General features: G+C 39.1%; 1 protein-coding gene and 1 long non-coding RNA gene across 2 annotated transcripts in view; one reads left to right on the top strand and one right to left on the bottom strand.

Annotated features, from left to right (window-relative positions):
• LOC120767460 (S phase cyclin A-associated protein in the endoplasmic reticulum) overlaps positions 1-23,665 on the top strand; it is a 125,496-nt gene that overhangs the window by 90,179 nt on the left and 11,652 nt on the right. The window contains exons 7-9 of the mRNA XM_040093544.1: positions 13,024-13,169; positions 13,472-13,564; positions 14,079-14,170. Coding sequence (XP_039949478.1) covers positions 13,024-13,169; positions 13,472-13,564; positions 14,079-14,170 — 331 coding nt within the window. The remainder of the gene's footprint in view (positions 1-13,023; positions 13,170-13,471; positions 13,565-14,078; positions 14,171-23,665) is intronic.
• The window catches only part of LOC120767461, a 173,763-nt gene continuing 163,596 nt past the window's right edge, over positions 13,499-23,665 (bottom strand). Inside the window, exons 4-5 of the long non-coding RNA XR_005704700.1 lie at positions 13,693-14,184; positions 13,499-13,579 (exon numbers count right to left, since the gene is read on the bottom strand). This is a non-coding gene — a long non-coding RNA (uncharacterized LOC120767461). The remainder of the gene's footprint in view (positions 13,580-13,692; positions 14,185-23,665) is intronic.

The following is a 23,665-nucleotide window of genomic DNA, read 5'->3' as shown; positions in this document are numbered from 1 at the left end:
TAAATACATGTAAAGCATACATATGTATTAGTATATTTATGCTGCAGTTATGCACAAATTTATTTGCATGAAAACTTTGCGCCTTTGGTCGTCTTCTGTGTTCCCTGCTGTAAGGCTAACTTTTTCTTACTCGAATTCTTTCCATTTACGCAAAATTTTCGAAAAAGTTAAAATTCAACTACAAGCGCATGTATAGTTAAGTATAACTGTATATAAACATAAAGATGTGTATGTGTTACCAAGTAAATCTGCAACCGTAGTGCGCCCAAATCTATGCTTCAATATTATACGCATATATACACATGTAACTGTGCCCGTGGCTGCTTGCACATATTCCTGCTGGAGTTGATCTTGTCGAAATTATTCTGTGTGCATGCAAATTACTGGCACGCTTCTGGCATTAAATCTTCATTATTTTCCTTTGCTTTCTTCAATAGCGTCGTGCTATCCTCCTCGCATTGGATATGCTTCGTAACAGTTTTCGCCTGTTTTCGAATTCGATTATGCTTGTGTTTGAGTTGCAGCAAGTGCATGCATAAACTACAAACTTATGGATTACATACATACATTTAAAACATATATACATATACCTACAAATATATTAAAAAAATGTCCGAGTATTCTTTTAGGAGAGTAGTCCTGGTTTGCTCTCTGTATGGTACAATTCGAATGAATTACTAGGTGTTAATCAGTTCCAAGCGAGTATTTTTAAGTAACAGTAGTGATAGATAAAATGGTTTTTTGTTTAAATTTCTTTGCAGTGCTGCCATATTCACGAAATTACCCATTTATTTGATTTTTTTGTGATTAATATGCAACAGTCCACGTGCGAACTCTCTAGATCAGTCATCTTACCTAACCTTTTGTATACTTTCGGGTTTAAAGGGTTATACCCACCATTAATATATTCATAGGATATGTTCAAACCAGAGTGAATAGTTCATTTCATATCAAAATACTGCAATGCCTTTAGTCACGTGTTTCTTTGCAACTAACCGCGGAACTATATTGACTAGTCGCAATTTTTGCCGAGAAATCGTCGCTGTTTAATTCCAATAAAGTTTGCATTAATGCTATTATTTATATATACTGTGGGCAAAAAATAGTAAGACTTTGCTTATAATTTTAAAATTTCAAATTTATTCTTCAAAATCTATGTCGTCTCCCTGAAAGTAATCATTCTTGGCCCCAATACACTTGTACCAAAATTTTTTCCAATCCTCGAAACAGTTGTTAAAATCAAGTTCCAAAATAGCTTGCAAGTGATACACGTTTAATGTCTTCAATTGACTCAAAACGGTTTCACCGGACGGGCCGTTTGAGTTTGCCGAATACCCAGAAGTCACATGGGGCGAGTAAGGTGGTTGCGGCACGGTATTGGTTGAAAATTTGGCGAAAAACTCACAAATAATCAATGCAGTATGCGACGGTGCTATATCGTGGTACAAAAATCTTTCAGAATGATTTTCACTGATCCTTTGATATTATTCCAACGATGCCAGGAAGATCGCTGACTGTTAATCGTCGTTTCTCAAGCACCAATTCCTTTATGGAATACGCTGACATATTATCTTTAAGCGTTTCTAAATGAGTATGTAACATGTGAATGTTTATAGACATCCTGCATCCGCTGATGGCGAAATTCTTAATAATTATATGATCAGCTCGTTTTAATTGTCAGCACTTTGGTTTCCTTGCCTTAAAACTGTTCCAAATTTTTTTTCTCCTCGTTGTTATGTAACTTCGGGAAAATGTCTACATTTTTTCTTACTTGAGAGCCTACAAAGGTTACAGTTTTTATTTTCGCCTCTGAAAACTTTGGAAAAAAATTCTCCAAATATTTGAAAGAGAATCAATTGGTTCCCTCCGAATTCTCGGCACTGCAAACTAGATTGCTCCCTTTTCACCTCGGTTCCAACCGACAATATAAAGTAACACATTATAACCTAATTAATGCTATCAAAATAGTTAATAATTATATGAAAAAAGTGAAAATAAAGTCACCATCCAAAAATTATCTGCAAGAGGTACACGACACATCTGAATACATTTTTTTGTCATGACTTTTAATAGGTAGTTTGCAGCTTGATTTGCTCGTACAATCTTTAAATTTTTACTTAAATCATACTTTTCTCTCTCATTTTAATAAATTTGCCGCAAATGTAATAAAACGCATCAACGTCTCGCTTATGACTTCTTGAAGACATTTAGTACTAGTTTTTACAGCAATCAGAATTATGGCACACATTATTTCATGCCATATCTGTTTTGCGCCTAGAAAAAATTAGTTTAATTTTGGGTTCTTTTACCATAATTTCACTTACCGTTGCTTAAAGGAACTTAACTTAACTTAACGTGACTCAACCTTAGCTTGACTAGACTTAAGCTGCTTTAACTTGGCTTTACTTAGCGTAACTTAAGCTAAATTAACTTGCCATAACTTAACTTGACTTAACTTCGCGTAACTTAACTTGACTTAACTTCACGTAACTTAACTTGAATTATTTTATCATAACTTAAGGTAAAAAAACTTATCGTACCATTACTTAACACATCATAATTTAACGTAAGAAAGCTTAACTTGACTTTACTTAACGTAACTTAACTGAAATTGACTTGACTCAACACGATTTAACATAACTTGTCGTAACTTGACTTGTTTTAACTTGCCTTAACTTAACATAATTTAGATCGCTTAATTTAACTTAACGTAAGACAACTTGACCTTGATTTTAGGCAACTTAACTGAACTTATACACAGTTCACATAACTTAACTTTACTTAACGCAACTTGAATTGTCGTAACTTGACTTGACTTAACTTAACATAACTTACCGTAAAATAACTTATCGTAACATTACTTGACACATCATAATTTAACGTAAAAAAACTTAACTTGACTTTGCTTAACGTAACTTAACTGAACTTGACTTGACTCAACGTGATTTAACATAACTTGTCGTAACTTGACTTGTTTTAACTTGCCTTAATTTAACATAACTTAGTTCGCTTAACTTAACTTAACGTAAGAAATCTTGACCTTGATTTCAGGTAACTTAACTGAACTTATACTTCACGTAACTTAACTTTACTTAACTGTACTTAACGTAACTTAACTTAACTGAACACAACATACCTTTAAATATCTTAGTGTAACATAATTTAGCTTAACTTAACATAACTCATTTGATTCTGTCATAATTTGTCTTATTTACATATAAGTACATATATTTATTAAACACATCACATGAATATAAATCTTTACATAGTGTATTGCGAGAAGAAGGATCACCACATTTCTTCTATAGTTATAGTTATTTATCAATTTTAATAAGTGCCCTTAATTTATTTTTTTTTCCGATTTGACAGTTTCTTTAATTTATCTCAATTATTTACGCAAACTTTTCCACTCACTATGCATTAAATACTGGGCTATACATACATACATACTTATGTATATAGTACACTATGTATCTCCCATGAAATGTTTTCCTTTGTCTGTTTGCTTATTTGCCAAATCTGCGCATCATGACTAACTGTGTTTAGCCAAAATATGTAATGCGATGTTCACTGGTAAACAGATAAATGTGGCATTTCGATTAAAATATGCGTAAATAGAATCATAGATAAATTCGCCAATAACAACTTAACAAGCAAAATGAGCTTTTGTTTTTATTATCCTTTCAATTAGTAATGTTGATTTGCGCACTAAAACTATCAAATCAAACAATATGCATGCGTGATTTATCACAACGCAAATGAACGAGTAAATGAGTAGCGGCACGAAGGAGTGAGTGCGATAGAGAGGGAGTGAGAGAAAGTAAGTGAATAAGTGCGTTAGAGAGAGTACAAAAAGCTTGTGGCAAGCCCAATGACAAACCCATCAGCGGCATCATCATCAATTATCACTAAATCAGCAGTACAGTTATTTCGGTTTTGATTGTGTGATTTGTTGTTGTTTTGTGTGGCGCTCTTGAGCTCCAGGCTGTGCTTACAATAATATTTTGCCCACCCGACCATCACCCACTAATTTGACCACGTCTGTGTGTGGCTTTGGTCCAGCACAGAGTTCAAGCATTTGAAATTTTCGTTTGCGATACCCGATAATTGTAAGTAAATAACGGGATATTTGTGTGTATGCCACACAACACAACACAATAAAATAAATACAATATAGAACATTGCTGTGTGCAAATATTTTGACATACTCGAAACATTAACGGCACAACAAAGCGCATGCTGGGCTTTTGTATGAGCAGCACCCCACCTCCCCTTCCACTTATCGAAACAGTGCCACTGGCAACGTTTAAATGTGCTCAACGCTTGAGTAGCTTTTATGGGTGATGATTTCGAGCTTCAAGCCTGAGAGCTCCTGCCCTCTGCTTTGCTATTTCAGCAATATCTAATATGACTGATTACTGTGGCATGACAAACCGAAATAATAAATTGTGTGACTTTACTGTGGCTCGTTACTTATAGTTCATTTGTGCTGCGCAAATCTCACACTCACACTTCGGCGGCGAACGTTAAACAAAATCCATTTTGACCCTTTTTGACACATAAAAGTGGCATAAAGTGCACGGAAAATAAAAGTGTCCATTACTCAATCCCATCCAGGCGGTCGCCATTGTGTACAGAGTGGGAGCAGCGCGAGCAAATACATGCTTGGTGAGGTTCCCAAACTGCTTTGGGAGGCCTATTTATATACATATTTACGTCTTCTACAGCAGCGCATATACATATGTTGTTTTTGTTGTTGTACATGTCAACAACTGCCCATTCGTTTACGCAGATTTTTTTCTGCTCTTTTCTGCGTCCTTTACTTATTTTTTTTTTGTATTTAGTTTCGCTTCAAACGGTTTTTCTTCGTAGCCAAGGAAGGCATATCCATCATTGCCTCTTGCTACACACTCATGCTCCAAAACGCTCACTCTTGCGCCAGCGCTGTCAAATGTGCCGAGCGTACGTGTCCATTTTTGTGTTGACAGCTTTGAAGCGCTTACTTCCTTCCCTACATCTACAAACACACTCATACGCTGGAGTAGAGAGTAAATATGCGCACACCTAAAATGACCACAAACCCAACACATTTATTATAGCCTTAACCACATACTTCATAATCTAGGCACAAAGTGTCCAGCAGCCATTTAATTCTTGTGCACACACACACACAAGCATGCATATAAACAAATATGTGTACATGTATTTTTTTTGAATATGTGTTTTAACGTCCTTTCGTCAGACCCTTTATATACTAACAAACTTTATCTAAGGATTTGCCTTCATAAACACAAGCAAGACCAAAAGCGAAAGAAGCTCAAAGCAAACTCATCAGCACCACAAATATATCCTTAATAATTTGCCTAAATCAACAGGACGTTCGTATGTTGCTTGCTAGACAAATAGATGTTCTTATTTGCAAACATAAATATATCCACTACGAGTGTACTTGACTTGATTACTGAGAACTCAACTCGTGTCTCAGTGTCCTTACTTATTTGCAAACTTCGGTTCACCTTGGCTCTATTCCAAGTATCACTTCTGCTTTGCGTAGACTTCATACCAAAATCGCTAGATTTATAAGTTACCTTATTGATTCCCTACATGTTAGCTGTCAAACTTACTGCAAGTGGTTTCAAATTTCGAGTGACTTAATCTGCCTTAACATAACATAACGTAACTTAACTTGGCTTAACGTAAAGTAACTTAACTCAATTTAACTTCACGTGACGTAACGTAACTTAACTTAAGATAACATAACTTAACATAACATAACTTAACATAACATAACATCTGATAACTTATTATATGTTTAAATTATGACTTAACTTAAGATAACATAACTTAACATAACATAACATCTGATAACTTATTATATGTTATGTTATGTTAAGTTATGTTATCTTAAGTTAAGTCATAATTTAAGTTAACCTAACATAACTCAATTGATTCCAGTGGTTTTAAATTTCGAGTGACTTAATCTGCCTTAACGTAACATAGCTTGTTTAATTTTACTTAACGAAACGATTTAACTTAACTTGACATAACGTAACTTAACATGACTTTACTTAACGTAACTTAACCTAGTTAAACTTAACTTAACATAACGTAACTTAACTTATCGTTACTTGACTTAACGTAACTTAACTTAGCATAACAAAACTTAACTTATCAAATCATAACTAAACTTAACAAAACTCATTTGATTCAAGTGGTTTCAAAATTCGAGTGACAATCCATTTAAACTGAATCTTCTCTTTCAACTAAATTTCGTACTTGTTTCTTCGAATATTTCCATGTAACGACTTTTTCACCAGCAAAATTATTCACGATTGACCGGAGCAAGTAGGAGTTTCTGCTTTTTAAGCTTCATGTATACGAACTCGCAAACTAGCTTTCGGAGCCCCTAGCCACTCACCATCGATTTGTGTGGCCTAGCGTTCTGATGTTACACAATTCCTCTACGACTGGCCTCCTCTAAACCAGACGATTCAATATACATACCTGTGGGTCTGATTTAAGAGTTTAGCCATAGGGTTGCAGCTTATAGTAGATGATTCCCTAGGGATCTGACCAAACACATAGCAAAATCTTCTTCACCGTCAATACTGGTTTGGCCACTTCTTACGCAGACTCAGCGCTATTCGATCGCGACCGCTTTAGCTTGATGTGCTCATAAATATTCTATTTTTAATCACCAGTAACGATCCGCATCAAGAATTGATAGATAGTACGATTCAGCAGCGGTTCAGTATAAGGAAATTCCGTCAATGAGTTCTTATTACATTAACTCGTTTGGCATCCACCCATCGAGCTACTTTTTATATCCAACTTCACTTTAATGGTTCGAAACTGGTGCAATGTTTAGCTTCTGGGCTGGCTAATGAAGTGAGAGCCGAAATTTATTGCTCTGTGTTGGATTTCAAACGACTCTTCACGCTTTCGCAATACTGCAGTATCTTCAAGACGCGCGTAGGCGGTTAGGAAAGCGGCTGAGATAGCTAAGAAAGTAAGAGACAACATAAAGAAGATTATTACATATAGCCAGGCGCCTTTTAAAGCAATAATATCACATCATATTACTTCAGAGAGGGTCCTTAGGAGCAGGAAGGCGGCTGCATATATAATTGGAACTTGGTCAGAAACGCATTCTGGAGAACAAAATGGCTGATGAGATTGCCAAAAGTATCATCCGTCTTGCTAACAAACCAGGGCAGAAATTACGTAGGTCGCTAAAAACGATACATAATGAAATTTCCGAAAGGCCTGACACACGGATCAGAGTGATATGGAATGCTTTAAGAACAAGCAGCATTGCCAAGATCATGTGAAAGAGGCACGAAGAAAAGCATACAAAGGACGGTAGGTCATAATCTACTGCCATCACTTACTAGCCGGTTGGTCATTAGAACAACGATACAGGCAGAAAGTGCAGGGAGTAATCATAACAGAGACGCTGGAATACCTCCTTTACTACTGTCCAGCCTTATATAGAACTTGTCTTAGATATCTAAGAGCTTCGCACTTAAAGGGACAAGATTCATTCATTACTGCGGACCTCTATTTATAAAATCGACGAAACCAAAATTTCATGTGGCTGGCTGTTACAGTATGAGTGTACCGTGGAACTTGGTTTGTGTTTGAGTTGCTTCCTACCTTTAGATACTTTTGGTTCCTTTATATCTCATTTATTGATTTTTCTTGATATTTATATCACTGGTTTCAACAACCGCGCCGTTAGTTCTGTTTTCTCCAGACTGGGTAAGGAACAAAATATCTCCCGTCTTCAAAGAATCGACCTTCTTGTTGAGAGTCATAACTTCGTCTCGTAGATAATTCGGGCTATCTTGGAACCAGTATTAAGGTTCTCTCCCGACGAATAAACACCAAATTCTACAAGTCCCTCATCATTCCCGTCTTGCTGTATGGTGCAGAGGCATGGACAATGACAACATCTGATGAGTCGGCGTTACGAGTTTTCGAGAGAGAGGTTCTGTGGAAGATTTATGGTCCTTTGAGCATTGGCAACGGGCGAATTAGGCAGTCGATGGAACGACGAGATGTACGAGGTATACGATGACACTGATATAGTTCAGCAAATTAAGAGGCATCTAGGTCATCTCGTTCGTATGGATGGAAACACTCCAGCTCTGAGAGTATTCGACGTAGTAACCGCCGGGGAAAACAGAGGCGGGGCAAGATCTCCACTTCGTTGAAAAGACCAGGTGAAAAATGACTTGGCTATACTTGGAATATCCAATTGGTGCCAAACAGCGAAAAGGAAGAACAACTAGATATTGGCTATTCATTGTTTAGGTCTGCCGTTACTACTTTTCAGATTGTTCCTAACCAAACTCGCTGAATTTACAAGGAAATTTAATGTTTTTGCCTTATAAGCATGTTTTGATTTTAGCTGGTATTCGTTTTCCGCTCATATGACTAGGAAATCGGAGTGAGCCCTTTTTTCGTACCGTTGTGATATTGGGAACACTCAGTAATGGTTGAGTGCCTTACTACTCCTTTGAGCTAAGTTTGTGTTATAGCACCACCCTCTTATGGGTTCGATTCGTTGCTTAACCGATCTGGTTAAGTTCTCATCCACTTGTTTGTTCTCATTATTTACGCAGAGTGGCTGCTGAGCTGAAGTGTAGTGCCAACAAAAATAAATAAGTTGCATGCACCCAGCTACATACATACATATATATTTTAGATCCGCACACCCAAGTGGTTGGCTTAGAAGTTGCAAGGCAAGCTCTGGCGAGTTAGCAAAAGGGGCGACAACTATGCGCTTGTCACATACACACACACGTGTGTTTGTAGTAGTGAAGTAAACAAAAATAGAATTAACATCCTTGTTAGTTGAAAAAACACGTTCGTTAAATAATCTTGCCCAAGCGACAGGACTAAGCATAATGCAATGGATTGGGCATGGCACAACACCCGGCTGCCCACGTCAGATTTTTCGGCTCTCGGTGCGCTCAAGCACGCTGTCATTGACGTGTCGATGTCGTGTTGATGAGTCGCTCTTGTCTCGTTACCAACAACGTTGTTGTTTTTGTTGTGGTACTTTTCCTCTATTTATTTGCTCACTGCTTTTTTTTCTATTTATCTAAATGTCTGCTGCAGCCTCATGTATCTCATTTTTTCTGTGTTTATATGCATGTGTATGTGTGTTTGTGTGACTGTGTGAATTGTAACAGTTTGTTTGCGCGATTCGGTTGGATTTTTCCGGTGCTTTCTTTCATTGCATTTCATTCCGTTACGTTGCTTTATTTCACATGAAGCAAGTTTGTATTTTATTTTCTATTTTCTATAATGTTGACACACACACATACATATGTATATACATACACCTAGAGCATACTTGTTTGCCATTTCGTTGCTGTTTTTGTCACCCACTCGAGCAGTAAAAGGCATTCGGCACACACCCACACACACACTCACACAGAAGCGCTGTAAAAGGATAACGACCACACGTCTTTAGCTGTCGAGCACGATTATGACATTGAATATGGCGCAGAGGCGGACTACCGATGACGAGTGCGCACATACACACGCATACATACAAACAGCAAGCATATAGCGGCACATCAGCGCATTGGCTAAAGGACAAATATTTTAACAAGTGTCAAATACACACGCTACTTAAAAACACGTACGCGTCATTTCATTTCGAATTTTATGTAGGAAGAGGCGACGGTCGGTCGGACGAAGGCGTGCGCTGCTGTTCGTAGCATAACGGTAGTCCGAAAGTGTTGCCATTGTGCGCATATTTGCACATTGCTATGAGTGTTGCGTGCTTCACAGCTGTTGGTTGCAAGTTCTTACATTTTTTTTTCAATTTTTTTTTTTATTTTTTCAAATAACTTTTCTTCTAATTTTTTTACTTTGCTTCTCATTTTTTTTTACTTTCCTTCTCATTTTTTTATTTTCCTTTCCATTTGCTGTGATTTTCCTTTTCCCACTGGATGCTATGGTGTTGATGAAAGCCTTTTTGACAGTTGTTCACATTTTTATTGCTTTCTATTTACCGTTTAATGCGTCAACTTCTTTTTTTCTGTTTATTGTCGTTTGTCGCTGCTTTTAATTTGGGTATTTGTTCAAATTACACCTTTTAAGCGTTTTTTTCACTTGTAAAATATTTGCCATGCTTAATTTAGTAAGGGTCCCAACAAGCAACCGAGCGCAACAAGCGTTGATTTTTTTTCGATATAACGGTGTAATTCTGTAAAAAGGTGTTCCAGTCTAGAGGACCGAAATTCGGCTATTTTTTTGCCAATTAATAAAAAAATTATAATTTTTATTTCTTTCTTTCTTCTTTATTTCTATATTAAGAATACGCAAAAAAATATATACAAACAAGAAAAATGAAAAAAAAGCTAACTTTAGTTGGCTCGAGTCTATAATCTTCTTTCTCTTCTTTACTGGCGTAGAAACCCCTTACGTGGTTATTATCGAGCTTACAACTGCGCGCGGCTGTTCTGTCCTTGTTATTGGAGGTGTTTTTTTTGCGTGGCGGCTCCCGGAGAGGGAAGCAGAGGAAGACCTTCTTCTCCACCTGGTCCTTCCAGGCTTCGCTTGGAATCTCCAATTGGCTCCACGTAGTGAAAAGTAGAAACGACTGGCGCGCAGTTGTAAATCGGCTATAATCGCGTAAGCGTTGTATACGCCAGTAAAGAAGAAGAAGAAGAAGTTTATAGACTCGATCCAACCAAAGTTAACGTTTTTTTTTTTTATTTTTCTTGTTTTTTATATTTGTTTTTGCGTAAAGAAGAAGAAGGATCCCAAACCCAGCACACAACTCAGGGATAGGATGATTCGCATTCTCGCTTAAGCTCGCCTTCAAGCGAATGGTTTTTGGCTACCAAGAGGAAACTTGGTCTAAATTAATAGTTTGTCCTCCTAATACTATGATATTCTTCCATGCCTATTTCTTACAAGAATTTGATTTTGATGGGTCAGTTTGTGTATCAGCTATATATATGCTATAGTGATTCGATCTTAACAATTCCTTCGAAGATTGCATTATTGCCTTAAACAACAATCCATACCAAACTTCATAAAGATAAAAGTATTCCGTATAAGCCATTCATTCCGATTGTTTAGTTTGTATGACAGCTATATGCTAAAATGATCCTACAGGGTTTGTCCGGGAAGTAATAGGACCGAGTCGATTTAAAAAAATTTGTTGAACCAATTGTTTAATTCTTTAAAAACTTTCAAAATAGCCTGCTTCTGCGTCGCTGTAGCGCTGCCAGCGCGATTTTCAAGCATTGAAGGCGTCACGAAAGGCATTATTCGGAATAGTCTTGAGAGCCGAGGTGTATGCTGCTTGGATCCTCTCTGTCAATTGTTTCTGACAAGGAAACAATAAAGTCTGGGGCCACATCTGGGATGTAGGGCTGCTGCGGAAGCGTTGGGTTGCCGGCCTTGATTAGGTAGAGGTTCACAAGAAAGACGGTGTTAGCCGGACTTTGTCGTGGTGCAACTTCCAAGCGGCTGCGATGTCTTGTCGGACCCAATTAACCCTTCGTTTAAGTCTCTTGAGGACTTTCACGTAAAACTTAGCGCTGACGGTTTGTCTAGGAGGCACAAATTTATGGTGGACGATGCCTTTGATGTCAAAAAAGACAATGAGCATCGTTTTCACTTTGAACTTGTTTATTCATCTGCGACCTCTTCTCGGCCCTCCAAAAAGGCTTGGTGCCACCGAAACATACCGCTTCTTGCTAAAACAACTTCTAGGTAAGCCTGCTTGATCATATCAAACGTCTTTTCAACAGATTTGCCGAGTTTCACACAGAATTTAAACGCATACCTCTGCTCTAACGAATGGTGCATTTTCGGCTTGCACCACACACAGAAACACGTCGCGTGAAAATGTTTGTCCTGACTCTCCGGGTGCTCGCAGACAACTGATCGTTCGTTAACCCTTACCGAATCCAGTCGCTCGTTCCGAAGTACAGTCGCGACGGACGAAAATCAGTTCTATTACTTTCCGGACAAACCCTGTATACAGATTTAATATGCATCAGATCGGTTGACAAACATTATTATATGTAGGTCCTACGTCTTTTGAGATTTATACTCGTATAAGGAAGTGTTTGATCGCCTATGAAGATCCAATTTTGGAGTCCAATTGTATTATACGATATCAGCATCTATTGATCATCCTACATAAACGCCAGGAATGAGTTCTTATATAATATTTAACCCGAAATCCCAGCAACATCCCCTACTGCTGGCCGGGCAGGAAACAGTTCGTTTCTGTTGTAGTTGGAAGGTATCCAGCTATGGTCACATTATTCAATAAAGAAGTCTTACCATGTTTTGGGGTACATAAAAGGGCTGGATCAAGGTATCAGACGACCCGAACTGAGGGTCAGCATGGCTGGAAGCGCTTAAATGGAACACTTTAGAACGAAGCTCGCGGATACCTGGCTCCCTCCGTAATAAAATAGCCTACCCTGAGTAGTGTGATCTATACACAAGCAGACCTACTTTCCCCTACCCTCGTGGGTTCATATTATGAATCTGTACAACAAAAATAAAATATTAAAGCAATTCGGCTCTCCTGGTGAAAAGCCGGAAAAACTAGTTGTTCCGTGTAGAGGGCAGCGGCTTCAAAGCAGCTAGCACAAAGCTGGAGCTTACCTCACCCTGAAGCCAACAGGAAGGCAACAATACCAGGGGCAGTTGGAATCAGATCTTGTAGCCACAGTATGCTCAGAAGCTACAGCTGCAACCGTCAACCAATGAGGAGCTTTCAAAGGAGCTTTAGGAATCCATTGAGTGCGCGAAAGCGATTCTACCAAAATTTAAGCTTGAACCGTCGGCAGCGGCAGCTAAAATTTTAGTCAGCAAATTTTACAGTTAAATTCCTCAATTCATTAATAGTATTTCTTACCTGTTTAGCATAAAGACAATATTAGAGAAAATTATTTTGTAATATTTCTTATTTACACAAATTTATTTTTAAATATCATGTCTTTATTTATCTGTAATTATTCCTATTCTTTTCAGCTATGCCGTTATCATTGGTCTCATCGAAATCCTTTCGCGGCGTTGCATGAAGATACGCGAGTGCATCGAAAGTCATCAGAGTGTGGTGCTCTCGTTGCTGGCCACGCTCGGCTTCCTCACACGCTTCATTGACGTTTGTCCAGCAGGTGAGTCACACGCGGCACACTATATATGTAGATATTCATATGAATCTAGTAGCTCGTCTAACGTTACTTAAACACCAGTAGCTAAAATGTGGCTTCGGACATTGAGAAAGACAAAAGCCACGTTTATGGCAGTCTGAAACGTGATTGAAATGCTTTCCGAGCCTTTATGATGGCTGTTAGTCGTAGTTAACAGCAACGAGCTAATTCGTTAGACAAATTTACTTGTTATTATTGTTGTTTTTATGCTGCACGTTTAATTTAGTTTTTTTCATCATCCATTTTTTCTTCTTCTTCTTTTTAAGGACCCACAGATGCGACACGTTTCCTGAGCGCAGCAAAATCCACGGAACTTTTCGGTTCGGTATCGATGCTCTACGCGTGCGTGGTGCCAATCGGTGAGTAAATGCCGCCTACAATAAAAACAAATCAATTACAAAAACCAAAAACAACAAAAAAAAATCAAAAATTGATTGCTATTGCTATCTTGAGTTGAATTCTTTTAGTTGATTTCTTGATTTCTCACTTGTCTGTGATTCATTGTGCTGCTTTCCTCTACGATTTCGTGATTTATTGCATTCTCTTTAGTGCGTGCATCTTTCGCACACTCATTCGTCTAAGTACATTCTAATCGAGTGCAAAGTGCATTTAACAGTTGATTGGCTTTCTGTCTGTCGAATACTTATGTGTCTGTGTGTGTGCGTGTGAACGCGACGTGAGTTGTACGCGAAGGCGGAAATTAGTGATTTTACCCTTTAATGTTTTTTATTAGCGTCATATCCGGCTAGTGCAAATGCATCTTATGTAGCATATACATAAGATAAGATTCTTGAGAGCCTTGTCTTCGATTGTTTCTTTTTTATAATTTTCAGTTTGTATTCTTTTTGTTTATACACATCTCTTATTCTGCAGGTGAATGCATTCCGCCGCGTACGGTTTCATTGGCGGCAGCCACTTTCAATCTACTGGTCTCCATGGCTGTGCTGGACTTGCCGACATTCCAGGTGAGTGACAGATTCTGTCAAATAAGTTATTATAATTTAATATATGAGAACAATATATTATAATATAGAAGTATAGGATATAATACACTAGGGTCCGGTCGCAACTGAAAATTAAAATCGCATGCGATTTTTTCTAATAAAAGTATACGATTCATTAGATTGTGAGTTAAAATAATATATTAAATGAATCGACATCACATAATTGTACTAAGTTATCTTAAATATGAACTTCCTCAGCCGATTTGCTCGTTTTAAAGCCAATCGGAGACACGGGGATCAATATATTTCTTATATAATATTTAGGTTAAGATAATTCATGAATTTATCGAACTTTTAATGGATATAACAAATTTTATAAAGTTGGTTCACTCTGCTACTGTTATATATCCACCTGTTCAACTGTCCGTCTGTTTCCACGTCCGTGGATCTATCTGTCTGTGCTCCTTTTCGTCTATCTGTTAGAGCGTTCTTCTATTTGTCTATTCACACCTGCTTCTGACTACCCTTTCGTCCATCTGTTTGTTGGTCGTTTGGTTTGACCTTCGTCATGTCCGTCTGTCTTTCATTGAACCCCCGAATCCTTTTCTCGTTCGGTCCATTTGTGTATCCAAACGTCCTTCTAGCTACCCCTTCGTCCATCTGTCTGTTGGTAGTTCGGTTTGTCCTTATGTCCGTTCGTCTTTCACTAAGTCCCCGAATCCACTTCTCTTTCAGTCCACTCATTCGTCCATCTGTCTGTCCGCATCCATCTGTCTCTCCACTTGTCCGTCTTACTATCTGTCTTTTCGCGGGTTCAAGTCTCTGTCTAACGACTCTTCTATTCTTCCCCGCGTCTATGTCTGTCCGTACATTCGTTTGTCCATCCCCTCTATCCTTCTATTCTGTTTGTCTGTCCTTTCACCTGTATACGCGTCCGTCCATCTGTCCGGTCATTCATACTTATATCCGTCAGTTCTTGAATTCGTCTGCTGTCAGTCCGCTCGTCCATGCATCTATGTATGTATATGTTCGTCAAACCTCGCGTTCGACTATCTATTTATTCCCGCGCCATCTATGGGACTATTCGACCATTCGTCTTTCTTTCCTTCCATCTATACGTCTATCAATCCTTGTGTCCTTCCGTCCGTTTTTTTTTGTTCGCACGTTCGTCTGTCTGACCATGTTTCGGTTTGCCCGCCCGTACTGACATATCAATCTCGTGTACGCCTCTTTGTTTGCGTTTCTCTGTCCGGAATTCCATCCATATCAATGCATGTTGCCCTTAGTGTCCGTCTGTCCGTCATTTCGCCTGTCCATGCGTACGTCTTTCTGTCCGATTATTCATACTTATATACCTCAATCCTTAAGCCCGTCTGCATTCAGTTCACTCGTCCGTGCATCTATGTATTCGTCAAACCTCGCATACGAATATCTATTTATTCACGCGTCCATCTATGTGAATATTTGAGCTTTCGTCTTTCCTTGCTTCCTTATGTACGTCTATCAGTCCTCGTCGCTTCTATCCGGCTTTTTCTACTCGCAAATTTGTTTGTCTGTTCATGCTTCTGTTTGCTCGTTCGTCTATATGCCCGAGAGTCTATCCATCCTCCTCTTCACTATCAGTGCCCGTTCGTCAGTCGTTTTGTCAGACAGTCCTCGCGTCCAGCTATCTATCTAATATCGCGTCCGTTTGACTGTGCAGTCCATCTGTCCGACTGTCTCTCCGTCCTTACATTCATCAGAGTCTCTGTCCGCATCTATAAGTTTTTGATCTGTGAGTTTGTGTTCAGAAAAGAAGTACGAAATAACATGCTGAAAAAAGACCCAGTACAAAGCTCGCAATTTTCAAGAATTTGGAATCAGAAGAATTTAGTTCGAAACCCTAGTTAGGGACTCTTATGGATAGATATTTACTCCTTATGTTTGAGAATGTGTGAACGCTCTCAGTTAATTGGCGGCTGAGAGAGCAACAATAATTCAGCGCCTTCCAGTCACCAGTCACCCCTAAATGTCCTTTTTGGTAACCATTTCGAGAGGCAAAAACTCCGCAAGCCATTCATTAATGGGTTAAAATGTTTGGAAAGATCCCCAAACACTCCAATATTTCATTCTGTTTTTATACCTGAATAATTAAATCAATACCGATTTCGAGAAGCATATCAATTCAGTAGGACTACTCCTACCCTCTCAACCAAATCAAGCGCAAGCAAATGAACAAACCAACCAACCAACCAAGCTTCCCAAGTATTGACAAACAAATAGTCTATTGAGCGCAGAAAAAAATTGTTCAAAAGCATTCACTCGCTTCTTTGCTTTGCACTTGGAAAGTTTTTCAAACGTAAAATCGCTACAAAATTAAAATACCGTCGACGCTGGGGACGGAGCAATAAAAGCAAATATTAAGTTTGAAATAAAAACACATATGAAAGGCACGAAAGTGAATGCAAAGTCGAACTGTTACTACAGTCACACACAAAAGTATGTCACCCACGCATCACCACCACCGCCACCGTTAGGTCTTCCACATTGGAGCGCAAACGGCAGCTGGCGACGTCCGTTGAGGCAACAACTTAAACGAATTGAATTTACGAAAAAGTTTCAAGAGCCGCTGTGTGTCTGTGGCCAATTGAATGCCACAGGTCCACTGTTTTGTTTCGAACACCAGCGTCAACGCCAACTTCGCCGCCGAAAACCGAATTGAAGTTGCAATTTCCGGTAAATGCAAAACTTTGCCAAACACATTTGGTTTAAAACAAATAAAGAAACACCGATAACTTTCAATAACGATGTTGTGCAGCCACCAACACCGACGCCAACACCCATGTAAATGTTTGGTCTCTAACGAGAAGAGCAAAGCAAGCAATTGAACTGTCATTGGAGCGTGCCATGGGAGTATTATTTTACTTTCTTCACTGGGGACTGGTTCTGGTTGAATTTATTTAAAAGAAGACACGTTTAACATTTTCGTTGTTTTCCAAGAATGATAAATCTGTGACTTTGAATTGGGTGACAATTCAAAAGTTTAGTAAATCGGTATTTCGATCAAAGTTGAGTTTCTTATCACACTTGGCCTCGTCTGTTGAAATTTATAAACCGACATTAGTAAATTAAGCGCAAATATGGGTTCGTAAAAGCCTACTACTGCCAATAGGTTAGGTTAGATGGCTGATCAAAGATCGCACGTGGACTACTTATATGTAGTCCCTTGTGAGGCCATAAAAAAGAAGAACTAATATAATCGAACTTATAAATTAGCAAAACGCTTAGAACTCAGTATGGCAGGCATCCACCTCAATTTGCACAGGCGCTTAATTCCCATTGCAGCCAGCTTGGTGGGATGTCCTTCCAAACACGGGACAGTCAAGAAGGAAGTGTTGAGTTGTTTCCATCTTCTTCCATACAGCTTCTGCAGACAGGGTCTACTAGATTCCCAGCCTTAGTGCGTGGACGCCATTAGGGTAATGGCCTGTTAGAAACCCTAAAACTAGGGAGAAGCTAGATTTACTGAGGCCAAAAAGAACACTAGCTCTCTTGCGATCGATTTTCGACCAAAAGGCTTTTGCGACAGCGCATGTATCGATAGTGGCCCAGCGCAGGTCAAGCTTCCGCGAAGCGTAGCTATCTAGTATTACAACAAACGAGGATACGGAACTAGCTCATCAATTTTCTCCGATTTCGATGTGGCCTAGCACCCATACCAGTCTTATCACAAAGACACTCGATGCTATAACATGGTTAGACACTCCTTGGCCAGCCCTGAACGCACAGTTAATGAGTTCAAGGCTGATATCGCCGCTCTGCTATCTGAGTGAATGGTCACTTCTCTGAAGGAGGCTGTACTCCGAAGCATCTACTGCTATATTAATGGCTGCAACTTCGGCCTGGAAGACACTAAAATAGTCAAGAAGTCTAAAACAGGAGTTGATACAGAGCTCCTGACAGTAAATCCTTCCACCAACCTTCCCCTCAAACTTTGACCCATCCGTGAAGAAGCTCACTGAGTAGGCGAGTGTAGCGTTTTCCCTGTAGGTGCTAGACCCCACTATACAGGGTTTGTTCGGAAAGTAATAGGACGGAGTCGATTTAAAAAATTTAATGAATCAATCGTTACAATTCTTTAAAAACTGCAGCATTGGAAGCGCGATTTCCAGGCATTAGGGGCGTCACGATAGCCATTCTCCGGAATAGCCTTGAGAGCCGAGGTGCATGATGCTTGGATCCTCTCTGTCATCTCAAAATGCTTGCCTTTCAGCGGCCTATTCTGACAAGGAAACAATGAAGTTTGGGGCCACATCTGGGCTGTAGGGCTGCTGCGGAAGCTTTGCGATAGGTTAGGTAGCTGTTTACAAGAAAAGCGGTGTGAGGCGGTCAAATTTTCTTGGCACACTTCCGCTCGCCGCAATTTCTGGTTTTCAGTGAAAATGTCATGAACCACAGATTTTGATAAATTTAACATCTGGGTAATTAAACGAATTCTTAGTCGACGGTCTGAGTTCAAATCAGTCCCATTACTTTCCGGACCAAATTTGTATCTAGTTTAAACAGTGTATTTTCGAACGCTCTCTCTGTATAGAAGATTATTTCTCAATCTGTTGCAGATCGCATAGATGGCCATGACATTTGTCAACCCTTTATAGCCCAAGAGACTTCAACATTTATTCATAAGTTCAGTCTTCAGGATTTTAATACTAGTTTCTATGTAGTGTAGACACTCTATCAAACTTATTAAAATGTACCTATGCATATAGTAAGAGGTGGAGCGATCATAAAGAATTTTTCAATCCAAGATCAGGCAATCGCTGAAGCCGTAGCGTATAAAAATGTCCTGATTTACAATAACGCCAAAGTGTGACTTTCTCCAATAGTTTACTTGCGGCTTTCTTCAGATTGAATGCCGTGAGTTAGTATAGTATATGATTAGATAAATAGTTCTCATTTTCTTCAACTTCATCATTGTCTTCTTACCAACTCAGTTCTCTTCGAATAATCACTCTATTCAGAAGACTTAACCGCTAATTGACGTTCCGCTTTCAATACTCACTGAACCCAATAAGATCGCAACGACCATTTGTCCCTCTCTCCTGTCTCAAGAACCTGGAAGCTGATGGTTATTACTTTTCTCCTCCGTTGGAAGATTTCTTAGCTCATGTGACATTGCTGATCAGCACTGGTTGCTAAGGCCATTCGGTCCTCTCCATCCCTAGTATTCTCCAGTTAAGAAAAAAGGCATCATCGATTTCGATAATCTATTAAAACAAGTATATTTCGAACCTTCTTTTTATTTTTATTTTTTTTTTAAATTTTCATTATTTGTTTCTTTATTGTATATACATATGTAGTTCTATATTTCCCCAATATTTATTACAGAATTCCAAAGCATATTTTTCCCCGAAATCCATTACCAACTCGCTTCTAAATATTCCATTTGAAGGCATACATTTCGCGAGTTGATTTACATTTCGCTGCCAAAATTCCTTATTTCGCGGTAAAATTAATAATTCAACCGCTGAGGCACTACTTGTAGTTGCGCTCCACTTCTTTGGATGTGCCGAAACTTTTCGCTTATGCCGCGGCTCAATTTCTTCGTAGCTTGAATATTAGACGAGTTGTCGGTGAATTGAAAACTGCTAAACTTAACCGATGGCGCTGTCACTCTATCGAAAGCAACACGAAGTGAAGGACACGCTGTTGTTTTATATATATTATTACGTAGATATGTATGTGTTATTTAAGGATTAGGGTGGTACATAAAGAATCGAATTGATGATCCTTTCAGTTCTTCAAGTCCTTGGGGGTGATCCATTTCGATGTTCCCTACTTTTTTAAAGAAAAAAACAGAGAAATTTCGAAGTTAATGGGAAATCTTTATTATCTTTCGAAAGAACATTCTTTGGTATTTATTTGTCGAAGATTATCTCTTTAAAATGTTGGCTACGTCTCGGATGATCCATCCGTTTAGTCCAATTTACGATAACTCGTTTGAGCATTTCGACTGGTAACTGACGAATGATACGTCATCAAATTTGGCTCCAAGGCCTGAATCGAAACGGGAATGTCCGCATAGATTTTAGACCTTACATATCCATATAGAAAGAGGTCCAACGGTGTGAGATCACACGATCTTGGTGGCCAATCGTCCGGCCTAAAACTTGAAATTATTTGCTCACCGAAGTGTTCTCTCAATAAATACATTGATTGATGCGTTGTGTGGGAAGTGGCGCCATCAATGTCGCCGAGATCACGAGCTTCAATTTCAGGCATCAAATAGTCGGTTATCATGGTGTGAATAACGGTCGCCAATGACGGTTACGTTCTCACCAGCATCATTTTTGAAGAAATATGGACCAATGATTCCACAAACCACATCGAACCGTTGTTTTTTCTTGATGAAATGGCAGCTATCGAATCTCTCATGTTCAATAAATGACCTAAGTCTTTCTACAGTTAAGAACCTCCTTTATATACTTACGCACCTACAAGCGTTTACATTTTAGGATTATATTATCCTTCACCCCCGTTCGGTGCAATCAAATGTCAACTGTCATCGAATGCCAAATGCCAACACACTTGTTCGCGGCATATCAAAGTAGCTTGTCAAAATATTTACCTTCGTAAACGCGCCATCGAACCGCGAGCAATACACCGCAAGCGCTTTCTCCTCTCCACTCTCCGCTCACCGCCCTGCGGCACATGGTTTCCCTAATATCCTGACATTTTGACATAGTATTCGTACGTCTGACTTATCGTTTTTGTTGTTATTTAAACACTACGAAATATTTCGCTTGTTTTCATTTTGAGCGCGCGATTGACACTCGAAATGCAAATTAGAACAAGTGACATATTTAAATTTTTAATTTCGCTATTTCGCATTTTCTGCAAACATTTGCAATTCATAGTAGCGCTGTGTGTGTTTCTATTTATGTATCCGCGTTTCCGTTTTCACCTGGGAGTGAGTTTAAGGTTAAGTTTGGTGGGATTAAAACTAAAGTTTCAGGAATACCAAAATTTTGGTATTCAACGTTGTTTGATGGTTGGATATCAGATCAGATCTCTCATCTCTCGAAAGGGTGAAATTAATCACACCAAAATTTAAGCTTAGTTTATTAGGTAGGATACATCCTGATACATAACTCAATCTAATTCACCTCATTTTTATTTGAAAGTTCAGTACTTTGTTCTCCACATTCCCTTAAAACCTTTATTTACGTGCCTTTGTTTATACACTGGAATATCGGGCGGATATCCAGTGAAATTAAGTGACCGTTTCCTTCAGCAAATCCCGAACGTCCCTCTACCCTTATTCGAAGGTACACGCCTTCAATCAGTTGATACGGTGTAATTAATAGAAAACTTTCTTTGTTGTCATATATTGAGGATAAGGTAAATAAGGCATCGTTTGGGGCTGGTTGGTTGCTGTAGAACCGCTATAGACAAGAGAAAAGCTACGAAACCTTAGTCCAGCTAATAATGTTGTACGGTATATTCATCTGTTAGAGGGCGAAAAGTCTACATTTGCTTAGAAGCTTGACCGTATTCGAAGAACGGCTCTCATCAAAATCTGCGGTGCAGGTGTATTGCTGCGAAGCTCGTTCTAAGGCTCAGAGACGCCAAACAGGATCGTGCTGAAATTCTCTCCTCCTTCAATTGCGTTCCTTTAAACATTGACCACTGCGTCCCATAGGCTACTCTTGGCGGCTGTTTCTCCACTCACATACCGACCAGGAATATGTGAACGGGAAGAAGTTGCTGCAGAATAAGGCGAGGCGAAGATAGGAGGAAAGTTTGGAAGAGGAGTCTTCTAAGCTTTAGTCAATGAATCCGTCAATCTTAGCTTTAGATTATCGGACTAATCTAGTGTTTTTCAGGCAGACTTGGCTGCAATTAAGGTGGTGATAGGCATACTACTATGAAATGCAGTCTCTTTCAAGGAGGTGATCGTACATTCCGACAACAGAGCGGCAATACTAGCGTTGAGCTCGCAAACAGTATGCACAAAGTTAGTGAAGAAGTGTCTGTCCACTCTATATATAGCATCAAGCTATTTCATTGTTAGACTCGTGGACTCATAGCCGAATTGCTGGAAACTGCAAAGCCCATATGCTGGCAGGAGGTGGCTTATTCCGCTCACTTCGGAGTGGGAACGAGTGGAGTCTCCGTTCTCATCTTGCGTTCTTAGACTGAACTTAAGGACTTCACATATATTTAGGTGGTCGACGACCAGCCTCTGCGCCACTACGAGATCCCTCTGGCCTTCAGTATAATATCAAATATCTACTGAACTACTTGCCTTTAATAGTCTATTCTGCCACAAACGAAGGAGTTTATACTGGACATTGTCCAATAGATATTCATGTTGTAGGTGCAAATTGTGAAAATTGAAGGTGGAATCATCCAGACATTATCCTCCATTCTCTAACTTTAGTAAGACTGTGGTTAAAACATCTCGGCAGTAACCGAAACTGACATTAGCCGCCTCAACAAATTTGTGATTTGTTCAAAGTGCTTCATATATTAATGAGGATCTTCATGATCAATTTTATAAGGGTTCTAGGTACCACATTAGATCGACGTTATAAGCTGCTCAAGTGAGATCCTTCCTAAGTTTGGCCATTTAACCTAACCTAGTCTAACCTTGCTACAGCACAATGTGGTTTGATCCAGACTTTTTCCTCAACCCACAAATTATTCCCGTCTGTATTCCCAGTTTTATACAGTGAGTCTCGGTTAGTTGGCCCATATGCTCCACTACTTCCCTCTTTCCCCATATAAAGAATATAATTAGTTTAGACTTGTGAGACATTTCTATATATGTATCTCAGACTCCATAAATGCTTAGGATCTGTAGGACATATTTCTTACTTTCTCACATTGGATTTTTCTTAAATTATTGTCGATTTATAATTTTAAACTCCCAACATTTTATTAAAGTCTTTCACTGCAGCTCCACTATTTCTCGTTAACATTTCCTCCTTTTATCCCACCACACTTCACCTGCCTACTCGCTTTTGCTTCATTCCAGCGGTCACCTCATTCCGCATTCTCTTCAAATGTCAATATTGGCTTGGCATTGTTTATTTGCTTGTTATGCCAAATGTTTGTTTGCGCATCTTTTCGTTGAATGCGTCGCTGCGTTCGGCCAATCTGGTGGCCGATGTGTAAACTAATTTGGACGACACACAATGGGGCTGAACAAAGAGAGGCGGTTGCACAAGCCGTCCACTCAGACAAACGGAGAGGCTTGACTGTGTTTTTGTTTTTTTTTTTCTAGACCACTCTTTGACCCATCCAAGCGCACAAATCAATTTCGTTTGTTGGTGAGTTGAATAGAGTGGGGTACAAAGGGTGTATAGGTGTACATTTGTAGACTTCCTGTGACACACAGTGGAAAGTTTTAAATACAGTCAAAACGAATTGAACACGTTATTAGTAATTCCAAGGCATTTCTAAAGCTGGTAATTATCTATTTAAGCAGTCGCTAAGCGATCTAATACAGATCTTTCTTCACTGGATTTACGC

The sequence above is a fragment of the Bactrocera tryoni genome, chromosome 2, assembly GCF_016617805.1.
Source record: "Bactrocera tryoni isolate S06 chromosome 2, CSIRO_BtryS06_freeze2, whole genome shotgun sequence".
NCBI lineage: Eukaryota > Metazoa > Arthropoda > Insecta > Diptera > Tephritidae > Bactrocera > Bactrocera tryoni.
Note: the sequence above shows the minus strand (reverse complement) of the source record. Positions and strands in the feature narration are given on the sequence as shown.